Below are 15,513 nucleotides of genomic sequence, written 5' to 3'. Positions count from 1 at the left end.
TGTTTCTCACCTCCAAGGGCTCTCTCACTTCCCCCAGTCTTTGCCTGTCTCACATCCACTCATTCATTTCAACTCACCTCTTCTAGGAAGCCTCCCCTGGTCTGCCCCGAGATTTGTTTTTACACTAGACCCTGAGTTTCTTAAGGGGTAGAAGTATGTCTTATCCATCTTTGAATCCCCCATTTCCATTAGCTTCCCCAATATTAAATGGATCAATCAACACAAATAGAGAATATTCAAGGCCTCTTCTCTCTAGGCATTAAATGGGACTTTGTGCAAAGTTGTTCTGGAGACAGTGGTCAAGGAGTGACTCTACTGGTTGGTTTTAAAGTGTTGGACAGGGAGTTTAGGAGCATAGGAGGGTATGATATGGTACACTGGTGAGAGAGTTGTCGAAAAAGAGATGAAAATTAGGGCAGGCAATACAAAACAGGAGAAGGGCATCGGAACAGGAATCAAGAAAACTAGGGTGTGTCCTTCACCCGGCCACAAACCAACCATGTATCCTGTACTAATGGACTTCAACTCCTCGCTGATGAGACGACCTATAAGAAAGGCAATTGCACAGCTCAGTTTGCCTAGGACAGCCCTGGTTAATGCCTGCTGTGCCAGCGTGAACAGAATTTTACATTGTCTAGGCTTGGACAACACATTGTGCGGTCCCTCTGTCTCTGAGTCCCTCTCTAAACCCTCTGTTCTGGATCTATGGAAACATGTAAGTGGCCACCTACTCTGTCCAGATTCAGGGCTAATTCTACTTTCTCACCTTTTCCCACAGCCTGAGCTTCCTTGGATGAGAGCAGAAATTCAAAGGAGTGCTTTAGTGATGCAGTGGGCGGCCGCGGTTGGGAGAAAAGTTCTGTGCCTGATTGCCTGGGTTCCTACCTTGGCCTTACCACTTATAGACCTGTTTCACTGGGCGAGGCACTCAATGTCTTCGTGTTCCAGTTTTCTCTTACACATCATGGAGACAATATTAGCACCCTCCTCCTGGGATTCTGGAGGATCATAAATGACTTAGGAAGTGTCAACTGCCAAGTATAGAGTCTGGCACACAGGGTTAGTCACTACTGCTGTTAATTTCATTCTTTCCAAGGAAAAATCACTAACCTTCTTTTCTATGTGGATATTCCAATCATCCCCTTCAACTTCACGCATAAATTACCAGTTTCCCCAGCCGAAGGTGATTAAAAGTAACAACCACCTAACTGAGTGCAAACTGACAGAGATGGTGTAGTTCCTGAAGGACTTACAGAGTGAAATAGGTTAGGCTAATTGAGATTAGAACTGATCAGAATCTCTGCTTCTGAAATTTCTGAGCCACACTGTGGCCCGGTTGGGAGTCACCAGCCAACTAACCAAGTGATCAAGAAGTATCAGTCAAGACCCAGGTAATATGCAAGTATCTCTCCAGCAGTAATGCTCGATCTTGACTGCACATTACAAAATCACTAGGGGAACTTTAAGAATACTAACTCCCAGGTCCACCCCAGACCAATTAAATCTATCTATGGAGATGAGGACTCGGCACGGGTGTTTTTAAAAGCTTCCCAGTTATTTGAATTTGCAGTCAGGGTCAAGAACCACTGTCACAGAACAGCGCTTCTCAAACTTGTATGTGCCTGCAAACCTTGTTAAAATCAGGATCTTGTTAAAATGTAGATTCTCATTCAGTAGATCTGGAGGACAGCTTGGGATTCTGCCCTTCCAACATGTGCCCCAGAGAGACTGACACTGCTAGTCTGAGAGCAAGGCCCTATGTGCCACAGGACCCTGGACTCCTTTCAGTTTAAATAGTTTTGCCTACAAGCATCCTTGTCCGATGTGGTGTTCTCCCAAGTCAGCTGCTTGGCTGAGAAGGGTGTTGGAAATGATGGTCACATCTACCCACTTTCTGCCTCCTCGTGTGTCATGTCAGTGGGTGAAGGTGAAGAAGAGATTGAGAAGGGCAATAATAAGGAGTGATACCAGGAATCAGATGTAGACTTGGAAAGTGTGTGACATTCTCCAGGGGTATACAGATGCAGAGAGCTGACCCTGTGCGCCAGGGAGACAACTGTGGTCAAGCCCTCAGGAAGGTCCTTCTGGCCTTCAAAAAGCTCTCAAGAGGTTCCAGAGGGCCACCCTGCTTGACCTGACAGCATCTCATTTCCTGACCTGTGCTAGCTTTTCGGTGTCACGGAATAGAAGGGTGGGCAAGCACTGAGTCAGTTACTGGGACCAGATACCCACCAGGAAAGAGCCCATTTCTACTTTTCAGGCAGAGCTATAGGTGAAACACTGATTTCAAACAATGATGGAAGCTGGCAGGGGGAAGCAGTCTTTGGTAGATCACTGAAAACTTGGCTCACCATGTCTGAGCATCTAGGGATACTCCAGACAGATTATTTCCACTCTGAATGGGAGAAAGGGGCTGTCAGGGGGTCCCAGTATAGGCCTCCTTCTCTGCCACTTAACTACTTAATTTTCTCTTTTTTTTTTTCCTTCTTGATAAGACATAAGGATGCCGACACCAGGACACAAGTCCATCAGGAAGAGAAACCCAATCTACAAGATCTACCAGGCACTGAAAGGGGCTAAGTGCCTCCAGGACAAAATGGAGGGCCTCTTATATGTAGGTGTAGCTGGAGAGGCAGTCAGCTTACCTGTGGCCCATGGCCCCTCTCCTTACATTCACTGAGGGATATATGCCAGGGATATCCTTTGTCAGGGCCCAAGACCACAGATCCTTCTCACCCAGGATAGGTTATAAGCTGAAAATTCCAATCTGGCCAAGTGACCTTGTGACAGTGCCTTGGACAGAATGATATTGAAACCTTCCTTTAATACTATTTCCTACAGATCAGATTTATTTAAAGGAGATTTTATTGTTGAAAGCTGCTTAGAGGCCATCTAGTTTACCTCCTTAGTTTTACCCATGAAGAAATTTATTATAAGGTCTGTCTATCTTCCATGTTGTCCCTAATCATTTCATAAAAAAAAAATCTTACCATGAGTTGACTCCACGGGTATTTATAAAGCATGGCCTCACTGGGCACCATTTAGTCCATTAGAAAAATACATCTCCTTTTTGCATTTCTTGTCCTAACTTCATCTCCCTAAGCTCCAACAGAGTCCACGAGGGATTATCACTTCTCCCTCTTCCTCAGCCTCTTTTCCCACTAGGGTTTCTCTGGCCAGCTCTCAACTCCATCTCCTTCCACTACTTCTGCACTGTGACTTGTACTCATGTTCTTGTACTCAACTACATTCAAATCTTGTACTCACTTGTACTCACTATGTTCAAATCTCATTCTTCTAACACCTCATGTCCCCCCCACAATCTGCCTTCTCACCCTTTTCCAAGCCAAGCCTCTAAAACCAGGCAAATGTTCTTCAAATTTTCAGTTCAAAGTCTAGCAGTAGCTTTTGTGATGGTAGATACATAGGTGTAAATCTTTTTTTTTAATAATATGCTTTTATTTATCCTGTGCCCCAACTATTGGAATAATAAGGTATAAGTACATATGTATCCATAGTGATGTGGACTAAAGGAATGGTTTCCCTTACCATGCCAGCAGAAAACCTTTGAACCTTGTCTGAGACGAACATTAAGTGTTTGGCCTAAAATACCTCTACTCCTTGGTACTAACATAGGATAAAGAAAGGACTAAAATAATCCAGGGTGGGAGGAGATCAAAATGGTGTAGTAGGACGACACTGGGCTCACCTTCCCTCATGAACACATCAAAACTACAACTGCATATAGAGCTTCTCTCACTGAAACTGACCCGGGGACTAGCAGAATAGCTATTCTACAGCCAAGGCTGTGAAGGAAGATCCACACGGAGCTGAGCAGGCAGGGAGAAGAAGCGATCTGGTCAGCAGCCACACCGCTGGTGGGGGACACAGAGGAGGAGGGGGCTATCACAAGCTAAGGGATCCTCCCTGGGGAACAAGGGGTGCGAGCCATGTATTAGGCACCTCAGCCCTTGGGTCTGACATGGGGAAGACGAGCCCCCTTGGCTGGCTTGAAAACCAGTGGGATTTACTCATAAGGGCTGTGAGGAACTGAGACTCCACTCTTGAAGAGCACACGCACAGATCTGCTTACTCCCGATGACAGCAAAGAGGCAGCTGACTGAAAAATGCCTAGGGACCATCCCAGTGTGACCCCAGCCTTCCCCAGGCTCCTGCTGCAGCCCCTCTTGCTCCAGCACTGCTCTCCACTAAGGCAGAGGCTGCCACTGCCCACGAGAATGTGCACACTTGGAGGGAACGGAGCTGGCTTGAACCCTGGCCCTGCCTCTGACCAGGGTAGAGGCAACCATTACCAGCTCACGAATCCCTGCTCACACTCGGATGGAGAATGCCATCGCTGGAGCACAGATGTCTGTGCACACTTGGGGGAGGAGGGGTAGGGGCAGCTCAGTGGCATGGCACTAACCCCTCCAGCCCTGACCCAGCCTCTAACTGAGGGCACACACTGGGGAAAAAGTGAAACCAGCACAGGAGTGCAGCCCCAAGACCTTAGGCCCTGACCTTGTCCCAAACCAAGATAGAGACTGCCATCATACCCAAGAGAAACCCAGCTCCCTCAGGGCTCCGGCTCCAGCCCCTCTGCCCTCACTCCCACCCCCAACAGAGCAGTGACAGTCATCGAGCACAGCAACAACCCTGGCTTGCATCCGGCTCTGGCTCTAGCCCCTCCAACTCCAGGCCTACCTCCCACCAAGGCAGTGGCTACCAGCACACCCTGGGGGAAGATGCAGATCACGCTCACCCCAAATCCAGCTCTCCCACCAAAGCCACTGGGCTTACGCAGACTGCACAGGAATGGTCCCACACGAGGACGTGACATCAAGACTAGGACAGGCAACTGTTTCACCTGATTTCACACAGGTGAAGAAAGTTAAACAAAATGGGAAGACAAAATGAAACAAGAAAAAAATACCTGAAAAAATGCTAATGAAACAGAGATATATAATTTATCTGACAAAGAGGGCTTCCCTGGTGGCGCAGTGGTTGAGAATCTGCCTGCCAATGCAGGGGACACAGGTTTGAGCCCTGGTCTGGGAGGATCCCACATGTCGCAGAGCAACTAGGCCCGTGAGCCACAACTACTGAGCCTGTGCTCTAGAGCCCACGAGCCACAACTACTGAGCCCGTATGCCTAGAGCCCGTGCTCTGCAACAAGAGAAGCCCCCGTTTGCCACAACTAGAGAAAGCCCACGTGCAGCAACAAAGACCCAATGCAGCCAAAAATAATAAATAAAAACAAGGTGTTTAAAAAAGAAAAGCTGGGGGCTTCCCCGGTGGCGCAGTGGTTGAGAATCCACCTGCCAATGCAGGGGACACGGGTTCGAGCCCTGGTCTGGGACGATCCCACATGACACGGAGCAACTGGGCCCATGAGCCACAACTACTGAGTCTGCACGTCTGGAGCCTGTGCTCTGCAACAAGAGAGGCCACGATAGTGAGAGGCCCGCGCACCGCGAATAAGAGTGGCCCCCGCTTGCCACAACTAGAGAAAGCCCTCGCACAGAAATGAAGACCCAACACAGCAAAAATAAATAAATTAATAAACTCCTACCCCCAACATCTTAAAAAAAAAAAGAGTACAAAGAAATAGTAATGAAAATATTAACTGAACTGGGGAAAAGAATAGATGAACACGATGAGAATTCAACAGAGAACTAGAAAATACAGGAAAGAACCAGTCAGAGTTGAAGAATACGATAACTGAAATGAAAAATACACTAGATGTCATGAACAGGAGATTAGGTGATACAGAACAATGCATAAGCAATCTGAAAGACAGAATAATAGAGGTCACCCAATCAGAACAGTAAAAAGGAAAACAAATTTTAAAAAATGAGAATGGTCTAAGGGACCTCTGGGACAACATCAATCGTACTAACATTTGACTTATAGGGTTCCCAAAAGCAGAAGAGAGAGAATAAAGGGTAGAAAATGTATTTGATAAAACTGTGACTCAAAACTTCCCAAACCTGAAGAAGGAAACAGATATCCAGGTACAAGAAGCACAGAGAGTTCCAAACAAGATGAACTCAAAGAGACCCACACCAAGACATAATCATAATTAAAATGGCAAAAGTTAAAGATAAAAAGAGAATTCTAAAGGCGGCAAGAGAAAAACAAAGAGTCACATACAAGGGAACCCCCATAAGGCTATCAACTGATTTTGCAGCAGAAACTTTGCAGGCTAGAAGGGAGTGGCATGATATAGATAAAGTGCTGAAAGGAAAAAATTTACAACCTGGGATACTCCTCCCAGCAAGGTTATCATTTAGAACTGAAGGAGAGATAAAGAGTTTCTCAGACAAGCAAAAACTAACATTCATCAATACTAAACCAATCTTACAAGAAGTGTTAAGGAGTCTTTAAATGAAAATGAAAAGGCTATATCAAGAGATAAATTATAGGAAGGGGAAAATCCTACTAGTAAAGACAAATATCCCACTAGTAAAGACTAGACAAAAATCCTACTAGTAAAGACTGTGGATCAACCACTGAAATAAGTTCATATGAAGGTTAAAAGACAAAAATATAAAATCAACTGTAACTACAATAAACAGGTAAGGGACAGACATGAAGATGTAAAATATTACATCAAAAATACAAAACATGGGGGGGGGGCGGAGAAAAAATGTAGACCTTTTAGAATGTGTTTGAACTTAAAGGACTACCAGTTAAAAATAAATAGATATACTTATAGATCAATATATATGAACTGCATGATAACCACAAGTCAAAAAACTACAATATATATACAAAAACTAGAAAGGAACATAAACATAACATTAAAGAAAATCATCAAATCCCAAGGGAAGAGACCATAAGAAGAAGAAAAGAATAGAGAAGAACTATAAAAACAATCAGAAAACAAATAACAAAATGGCATTAAGTACATACCTATTAACAATCACTTTAAATAAAAATGCACTAAATGCTCCAATCAAGACGTAGGGTGGCTGACTGAATAAAAAAACATGCTGCCTCCAGGAGACTCACTTCAGAGCTAAGGACACACAGACTGCAAGTTAGGGGATGGAAAAAGATATTGCATGCAAATGGAAATGAATAGAAAGCTGGGGTAGCAATGCTCATATCAGACAAAGTAGACTTTAAAACAAAGTCTGTAATAAAAGACAAAGGAGAGCATTACGTAATGATAAAGGGATCAATACAAGAAGAAGCTATAATGTTCATAAACAAATATGCATCTAGTATAGGAGCACCTAAATTTATAAAGCAAATATTAACAGACATAAAAAGAGAAATTGACAATATTACAATAATAGGGGACTTCAACACCCCATGTACATCAATGGACAGATCATCCAGAAAAAAAATCAATGAGGAAACAGTAGACTTAAGTGACATATTAGAGTAGTTGGACTTATAACTACAGGACATTCCATCCAAAAAAGCAGAATACACATTCCTTTTAAGTGCACATAGAGTATACTCCAGGATAGATCACATTCCAGGTCAGAAAACGAGTCTCAAAAAAATTTAAGAGGGTAGAAATTGTATCAAGCATCCTTTCTGACCACAGCAGTATGAAACTAGACACCAATTACAGGAAGAAAACTTAGAAAAACACAAACACATGGAGGCTAAACAACATGCTGCTGAAAACCCAAGGGGTCAACAAAAAAATTGAAGAGGAAATCAGAAAATACCTGGAGACAAATGAAAATAAAAACACAACTTTCCAAAATCTATGGGACACAGCAAAAGCAGTCCTAAGAGGAAAGTTAACAGTGATACAGGCATACCTCAAGAAAGAAACAAACAAAAAATCTCAAACAACCTAATCTACCATCTGAAGGGATCAGACAAAGAACAAAGAGCCCAAAATCAGCAGAAGGAAAGAAATAATAAAGATCAGAGAGAAAATAAAATAGAGATTAAAAAATAGAAAAGATCGATAAAAGCAAAAGATGGTTTTTGAAAAGATAAACAAAATTTATAAGCTTTTAGCTAGACTCATCAAGAAAATAGAAAAGACCCAAATAAAATAAGAAATGAAAGAGGAGAAATAACAAACTATATCACAGAGATACAAAAAACCAGAAGAAATCACTACAAACAGTTGTATGCCAACAAACTGGACAATGTAGAAGAAATGGATAAATTCCTAGAAACATACAATCTTCCAAGACAAAATCAGGAAGAAATAGATCATCTGAACAGACTGATTACTAGTACTGTAATTGAATCAGGAATCAAAATACTCCCCAAACAAACAAAAGTCCAGGACTGGACAACTTCACAGTGGAATTCTACCAAACATATAAACAAGAGTTAATACCTATCCTTCTCAAACTATTCCAGAAAATTGAAGAGGAGGGAACACTCCCAAATTCATTCTATGAGGCCACCATTACTCTGATACCAAAACTAGACAAAGACACTACACAAAAAGAAAATTACAGGCCAATACTCCTGATAAATATAGACACAAAAACTCTCAACAAAATATTAGCAAACTGAATTCAATAACATATACAAAGGATCATACACCATAATCAGGTGGGATTTATTCCAGGGATGCAAGAATGATTCAATATCTGCAAATCAATCAATGTGATATACCACATTAACAAAATGAAGGATAAAAATCACATGATAACCTCAATAGATGCAAAAACAAAAGCATCTGACAAAATTCAACACTCATTCACAATTAAAACTCTCAACAAAGTTGATACAGAGGGAACATATCTCAACATAATAAAGGCCCACAGCTAACATCATATACAACAGTGGAAAGCAAAGTTTTTCCTCTACAATTAGGATCAAGACAAGGATGCCCACTCTCACCATTTCTATTTAACATAGTATTGGAAGTCCTAGCCACAGCACTCAGACAAGAAAAAGAATTAAAAGGCATTCAAATTGGAATGGAAGAAGTCAAACTGTTACTATCTGCAGATGACATGATACTATATATAGAAAACACTACAGTCTCCACCAAAAAAAACCTATTAGAACAAATAAATGAATTCACTAAAGTTTCAGGATACAAGATTAATACAGAAATCTGTTGCTTTTCTATACACAAATAATGAACTATCAGACAGAGAAAGTAAGAAATCATCCCATTTACAATCACATCAAAAACAATAAAATATCTAGGAATAAACTCACCCAGTGAAGTGAAAGACCTATACCCTAAAAACATAAGGCACTGATAAAGGAAACTGAAGATGATACTATTAAATGGAAAGATTCTGTGTTCATGGATTAATATTGTTAAAATGTCCATACTGCCCAAAGCAATCTACAGATTCAATACAATCCCTATCGAAACACTCACATGACATTTTCACAGAACTAGAACAAAAATTCCCAAAATTTGTATGGAAGAACAAAAGTCCCTGAAGAGCCAAAGTAATCGTTGAGAAAAAAAGAACAAATCTGGAAGCATAATGCTCCCAGACTTCAGACTATACTACAAAACTACAGTCATCAAAACAGTATGATACTGGCACAAAAACAGACACACAGATCAATGGAACAGAATAAAGAGCCCAGAAATAAGCCCATGCACATATGGCCAATTAATCTACAACAAAGGAGCAAAAATATAAAGCGGGAAAAAGACAGTCTCTTCAGTAAGTGGTGTTGCGAAAACTGGACAGGTATATGTGAAAGAATGAAATTAGAACATTTTCTCACACCATACAGAAAAATAAACTCAAAATGGATTAAAGACCTAAATGTAAGACCGGAAACCATAAAATTCCTAGAAGAAAACACAGGCAGTACATTCCTTGACATAAATCTTAGCAATATTTTTTTTGGATCTGTCTCTGCAGGCAAGAGAAACAAAAGCAAAAATAGATAAATAAGACTACATCAAATTAAACTTGAAAGCTTTTGCACAGTGAAGGAAACCAACAACAACATGAAAAGACAACCTACTGAATGAGTGAAGATAATTGCAAATGATATGTCTGATAACAGGTTAATATCCAAAATATTAAAGAGCTCATACGACTCAATGTCAAGAAAACAAACAATCCAATTAAAAAATGGGCAGAAGACCTGAATAGACTTTTTTCCAAAGAAGTTATACAGATGGCCAACCAGCACATGAAAAGATGCTCAGCATCACTAATCATCAGGGAAATGCTAATCAAAACCATAGTGAGATATCACCTCACGCCTGTTAGAACAGCTATTATTGTCAAAAAGACAAATAATAATAAATGCTGGCAAGGATAGAGAGAAAAGGCAACCCTAGTACACACTGGTGGGAATGTAAATTGGTGCCTCAAAAAATTAAAAATAGAACTACCGTATGACCCAGCAATTCCACTCCTAGGTATACATCCAAAGAAAAGGAAAACACTAATTTGAAAAGATATATGCACCCCAAAATTTATAGAAGCACTATTTACAATAGCCAAGAAATGGAAGCAACCTAAGTGTCCATCATCAGACGAATGGATAAAGAAGACAACATATGACTATTACTCGGCCAGAGAAAAGAATGAAATTTTTCCATTTACAGCAACATGGATGGACCTGGAGGGTATTACAATTAGTGAAGTAAGTCAGACAAAGAAGACAAATACTGTATATTTTTACTTATATGTGGACTCTGAAAAATAAAATGAATGAATATAATAAAACAGAAAAAGACTCATAGATACACAAGACAAACTAGTGGTTACCAGTGGGGAAAGGGGTGGGGGAGGAGAAAGGGGAAGGAGATTAAGAGGTACAAACTACTATGTATAAAATAAATAAGATACAAGGATGTAGTGTACAGCGCAGGAAATATAACCAATATTTCATAATAATTTTGAATGAAGTATAATCTATAAAAATATTGAGTCACTATGTTGTATACCTAAAACTAATATAACATTGTAAATCAAATATACTTCAGTAAAACAAAAACTAAAACAAACGAAATCAGGGTGGACCTAACCCCCTAACCACCAACTAGGAGGTATTCCACTGGGAAAGACTCCCTTCAATGAGGAAAAGAGTGATAACAAGGAACATTATTTCTCAACCAGTTTGAAATGCATCTTGTGAACTCTGGTAAGATAATATGCTCTATTACGAAGTCAACAATTCCCTCATCTCCAGCCATGCACTGTGGAAACACGGTCAGAGATAAATTCTGAAGACTCGAAGAAGTCTAGAGACTGCGCAGCCTCATAAGAATTTAGGACTAAGGAACCATCCCCACCTGCTAGAAACAAAAAGAAAAACGTGATTTCTGTGATAGTCACACTGTGTAAGTCTCTACAGAATGAAATGACTGTTAGAGCTCCACACAGAGACACATCTGGGGATGGTGCCTTCTCTAGCACACGGGTGGGCATGTGGGAATTTCTTGGTGCTCTATCTAGCTTCATGGTGTTGGACAGGGGAGACCTGGATCCACTGGAAGGAGCCATCTGCTCTCCTCCCCCAGGGGAACTTTCCACCACCACTTCTCCTCCTGCTTCTGCTGTTTCTCTCTAAGCCATCATGTTCTGTTGTGTTTCCTAACTGGAGAAGGAATCTCCAATCCTTGGAACCCTGGGTTGAAGAAGTGAGGTTTTGATTACAGTTAGATTCGAAGTGTTGAGGGTTGGTAGCAACATGGATAAACAAAGTTTTAGGTGCCCTCAGAGTGACCACAGAGGGAACAACTTTGAGAAGTTATACTGACCAAGCTCTTGAACACAGGAGAATTAATGTGTTATTTATCTGAAAACTGATTCATTAAAAGCCCTAAGTGTATACTTAGAAAAGAGAAGATACTGTGTTTGTCCTTATAGACCCAATGTAGAAAAGACCTAACTGGGGAAAAATGAAAAACAAGTGGAAGCATAAACGAAAAGAACACGAAGCATGTAAAGCTGGATAAATCAGCTAGGCTTCACTGGAGTGACTGGATATAGTATGGATTGATGAGGAGTAGAAGGAAGGAGAGGACTGTGCCTAAAAATGTTGAGAGACATGAATTCAAGTGTGGCCACGGGGGCCGTGTGATTAGGAGCTGTCTGCCCTAGAAAATCAGTGTGATGAGGGGGCCACAGGAGGACTTCAAGTCATCAGTCACTAAAGCCTCTGAGAAGGGAAGTTCCAGCAAATAAAATTATAAGATATTTAAAATTTACTATTAAAGATATAAGTGATGGAGGGGGCAGGGTCTGAAGCATAAAGCATGGCCTTGGGAGCTGAGATTGCTATGGTAATACCGAGCCAGAAGTAATAGGGCTGTAACTTCCAGAATGGATGAGAAGAGGCTGAGCTGAAAAAAGACTGCATTTGGCAATAGACAGGAAGGACAATGAGTTAATGAAGTTTTCAAAGTTTCAAAGTTTATGTAAAGATTTGTGATCATTAAATATGGAGGTACCCATGGTTGGCTAAATGGAAGTCATTCTAGAAATCTAATGCTACAATTAGATGGGTAATTAGTAATTCCTAATTAGTAATAAGCTTATTACTTATGACAATTAGTAATAAACTTACTAAAAACTAAATCAATATGCCAGTACTTTTCTTTATTGGGCCAGTACCCAGCCCAATAAACTGATTTGGTGAGAGGTCACAGAACGGCCCCTAGTTAGGTGAATATCCATTCTTCTCCTTCCTCTCTCATTTGATGCGGTTTGTTCATCTCCATCTGCAAAGTCTCAAAGTTTGTTGATGAACGGTGTGCAGCCTACAAACACATGGCCAAAAGCAACAGCCATCAGTGGTCCACAGGACATATTCAGAGCCACGCGATATGAACTGCACCACTGGTCAGCCGGGTGGCTGTGAGCCAGGCACCAAGTAGGACAGCAAGATGCCCCTTCTTGCCCTTGTGGCGGTGCTGGTGGTTTTCCAGAACTCTTTAAAATACATCATCTTGCCTTCGGAAAAGCTTCCTCAACTTTCCACTGTCCCAAGTCAGGGTGAATGGCCACCCACAGAAGAATACCCATTAGGGAAACTCTGAAGGCTAAGGTCTCTTTCTGTTCTTATTTGTGCAGGTGACACGATGCAGCCAAGGAAGAAGAGGAAGTGATTAGACACCATTTTCCAAGAACTAAGGAAGAAGAAAACAGGAGAGTTTTTTTCATCTTTTTTTCTTCCTGGAGCAGGGAGGTGGTGGAGCAAGACAGGAAGGTAAAAAGGACAGGGAATGATATTTAAATTTCATAAGAGAGTTATGAAGGTAGCTGAATTTGAGGACTCTTGTCTTTTTAAAACTTTTACTGGACACACCCAAAACAATTCCTGCTGTCACAGAATTTGTTACATCCATCTGACCTCTGTGGAGGATAGTCTGTGGTCAACACCTGGCCAAAAGCAAAAACAACTCACGTAAATGTGGTGTTAGAGAATGTTTAGAGAGAGAAAGGAACTTAGGATCACTCAAACTATTCACTTTGCAGAGGAGAATGCTAAGGACCTAGATGAGAAGTTACCTGCATGAGGCCAAAGAATTAACGTCAGAACCAAAATAAAAGCTTTTGTCTCCCATATCTTCTAACTCCCAGTCCTGGGCCATTTTTGAAAAATCCCAATTTTCCTAAAAAGAGGCACTTTCATAAGCTAGTTATTTTCATGGATTTCTCATCTATTTTTTTCTCAGTCTAAATGGAAATGTAGGGAGATGGCTGCTTCTGAAGTTGTCTGTCTACCTAGTATAATAGCAAATTAACTGGGGCAATGAGAAAATAAGTTATAAAAAATATTGGTAAATCTGTCCCTCTTGTGAGCAAGCATTTGGGGCAGGTAGACATTGAACACAGTGATATTGTCAAAATCTCTTCCATTGGTATATTGATTAATTTGTCAAATAAATGTACATTTTACTTGGGGAATAATCTGGATGGGAGGTGATATGATTATGATGACTGCTGAGACTGCTGTAAGTACAAAGCGCTTTGCTGTGATAGTTTACGGTTTAACAAAGCTGACCGTCAGATGATTAACAAGCACATTCATGAACCTGCTTTAATTTTCCTAGAGGAATTTTCTCGGTCTTTATTTACAGACACATTCTGTAAAGAACACAAATGACTGGTAGTAGGTAAACATGTTCAAGTCCATCGATGGGTCAACAGGCCCATGTGGGTTGGGTGTGGGCACCAGAGTAAATTGTACTTGGGCTTCCCAACCTAACATTATGGAGGAGAAATCTGGTTGAAATGGACACCAAGGGCAGTCTGATAGGCGTAGAGAAGAGAGCAGACTATCCCAACAGGGCAGGTAGTCCAAGGCAAGACTAGGACAGGCACCAAGCAAACTGCTTGAAACCTACTCCTCTACAGTTATACAAATATGAGCCTCAAGTCTTTGGATTGAGCTGGGAACACCACCTCTTTTCCCACACCTGCTGCTTCTTGACTGCTCCTAGCACCTGTCTCAGCAGGAGCCCAGAAGCAGTTGTCACAGTGGAAATTCTCCAAATGTGAAGCCCGCAGGGGATCACCCAAATTTTCCACACCCCAAAGATGACTCGGGCTGCCTACTTCTCGGAGTCATAGTAAGCTCTTGGCTGTGATGAGCCTGCAGATTTCTATCTGTGGTTTCACTATCCCCAGGACCAAATTAAACTGTGGTTGCTGCATGACTGGCCACTGTGCAATATCTATTCCAACACCAGAAACACCTCAGAACCATTCCCCATTGAGCGTATACGTAAGCACACAGTGCTTCCTTGGTGCTGGTATAGCTTAAGAAAGGAGAAGCAACAAAACACCTGTAATGAACACTGACTAAACATTCATTAAAAGGGAGACAGTATTACCTGCCTACATAAGGCTGTGTTTGGCCCTTAGTGGTTAGAAAACAACAATACAAACCAAATGATGAGAAAACCAGCAATAATACTTGTACAGTGTCATGTAATTTAGAGCCACTCTCACCTCCATGACCTCGTTTTATCTTCACAAAAGTCTTAAAAGTAGAAAATATATTATGTCCTCATTTTACAAATTAGCAAACTGAGTTTCTGATGTTGGTGTGCTGTAAACGTTTAAAATCCAACTCTCTGGAAAAAAGAAAACTTTAAGGCCCTGATTTATAGTTTGCCCATTGCCATGGTGTAAACACTCCAACATGACCTTTTTCAAGCTACCAACATGTCAGTGAACGCAGAGTTGGGAAGAGAGACACAGAACCATCGAATCCTTGTGAGCCTGTACAAACTCTCTCCAGCACACTACTGGGTTCAGAGAAAGGGAAAAAAAGCGATCCAAGTTCACACAGATGGTTGATTCCCAAGCCCACCTTCCTTCCTCTTTATTACAGAACAAAGCAGGAACTGAGCATCTGGAAGCCTTTATTTTCAAAAGCAAAAATGTATGTACATCTGCAAGGTTACACAAAAGAAGGGGTTAGGGACCCCAACTTGGTGGAAACTCTCACCCATACAGGCAGGGGGAGCTACACTACTGCTTCATGGACTGGTCCATACCTGTGCTTATATTCTGGAGTTGCTATCTCACATGTGACACCAATTTTGAGTTTGGAGAGAAGACTTACCTTGTTTGC

At 41.3% G+C, this 15,513-nt stretch overlaps 1 protein-coding gene across 1 annotated transcript in view; it reads left to right on the top strand.

Moving 5' to 3' along the window:
* ADTRP (androgen dependent TFPI regulating protein) overlaps positions 1 to 13,817 on the top strand; it is a 69,438-nt gene extending 55,621 nt beyond the window's left edge. The window contains exon 6 of the mRNA XM_082664681.1: positions 13,002 to 13,817. Within this exon, the coding sequence (XP_082520807.1) occupies positions 13,002 to 13,036 (35 nt within the window). The 3' untranslated portion in view covers positions 13,037 to 13,817. The remainder of the gene's footprint in view (positions 1 to 13,001) is intronic.
* Positions 13,818 to 15,513: the final 1,696 nt, after the last annotated feature.

Source organism: Grampus griseus (genome assembly GCF_964374135.1).
Source record: "Grampus griseus genome assembly, chromosome: 10".
Classification (NCBI taxonomy): domain Eukaryota; kingdom Metazoa; phylum Chordata; class Mammalia; order Artiodactyla; family Delphinidae; genus Grampus; species Grampus griseus.
This window is presented reverse-complemented; position numbering and strand designations above follow the sequence as displayed.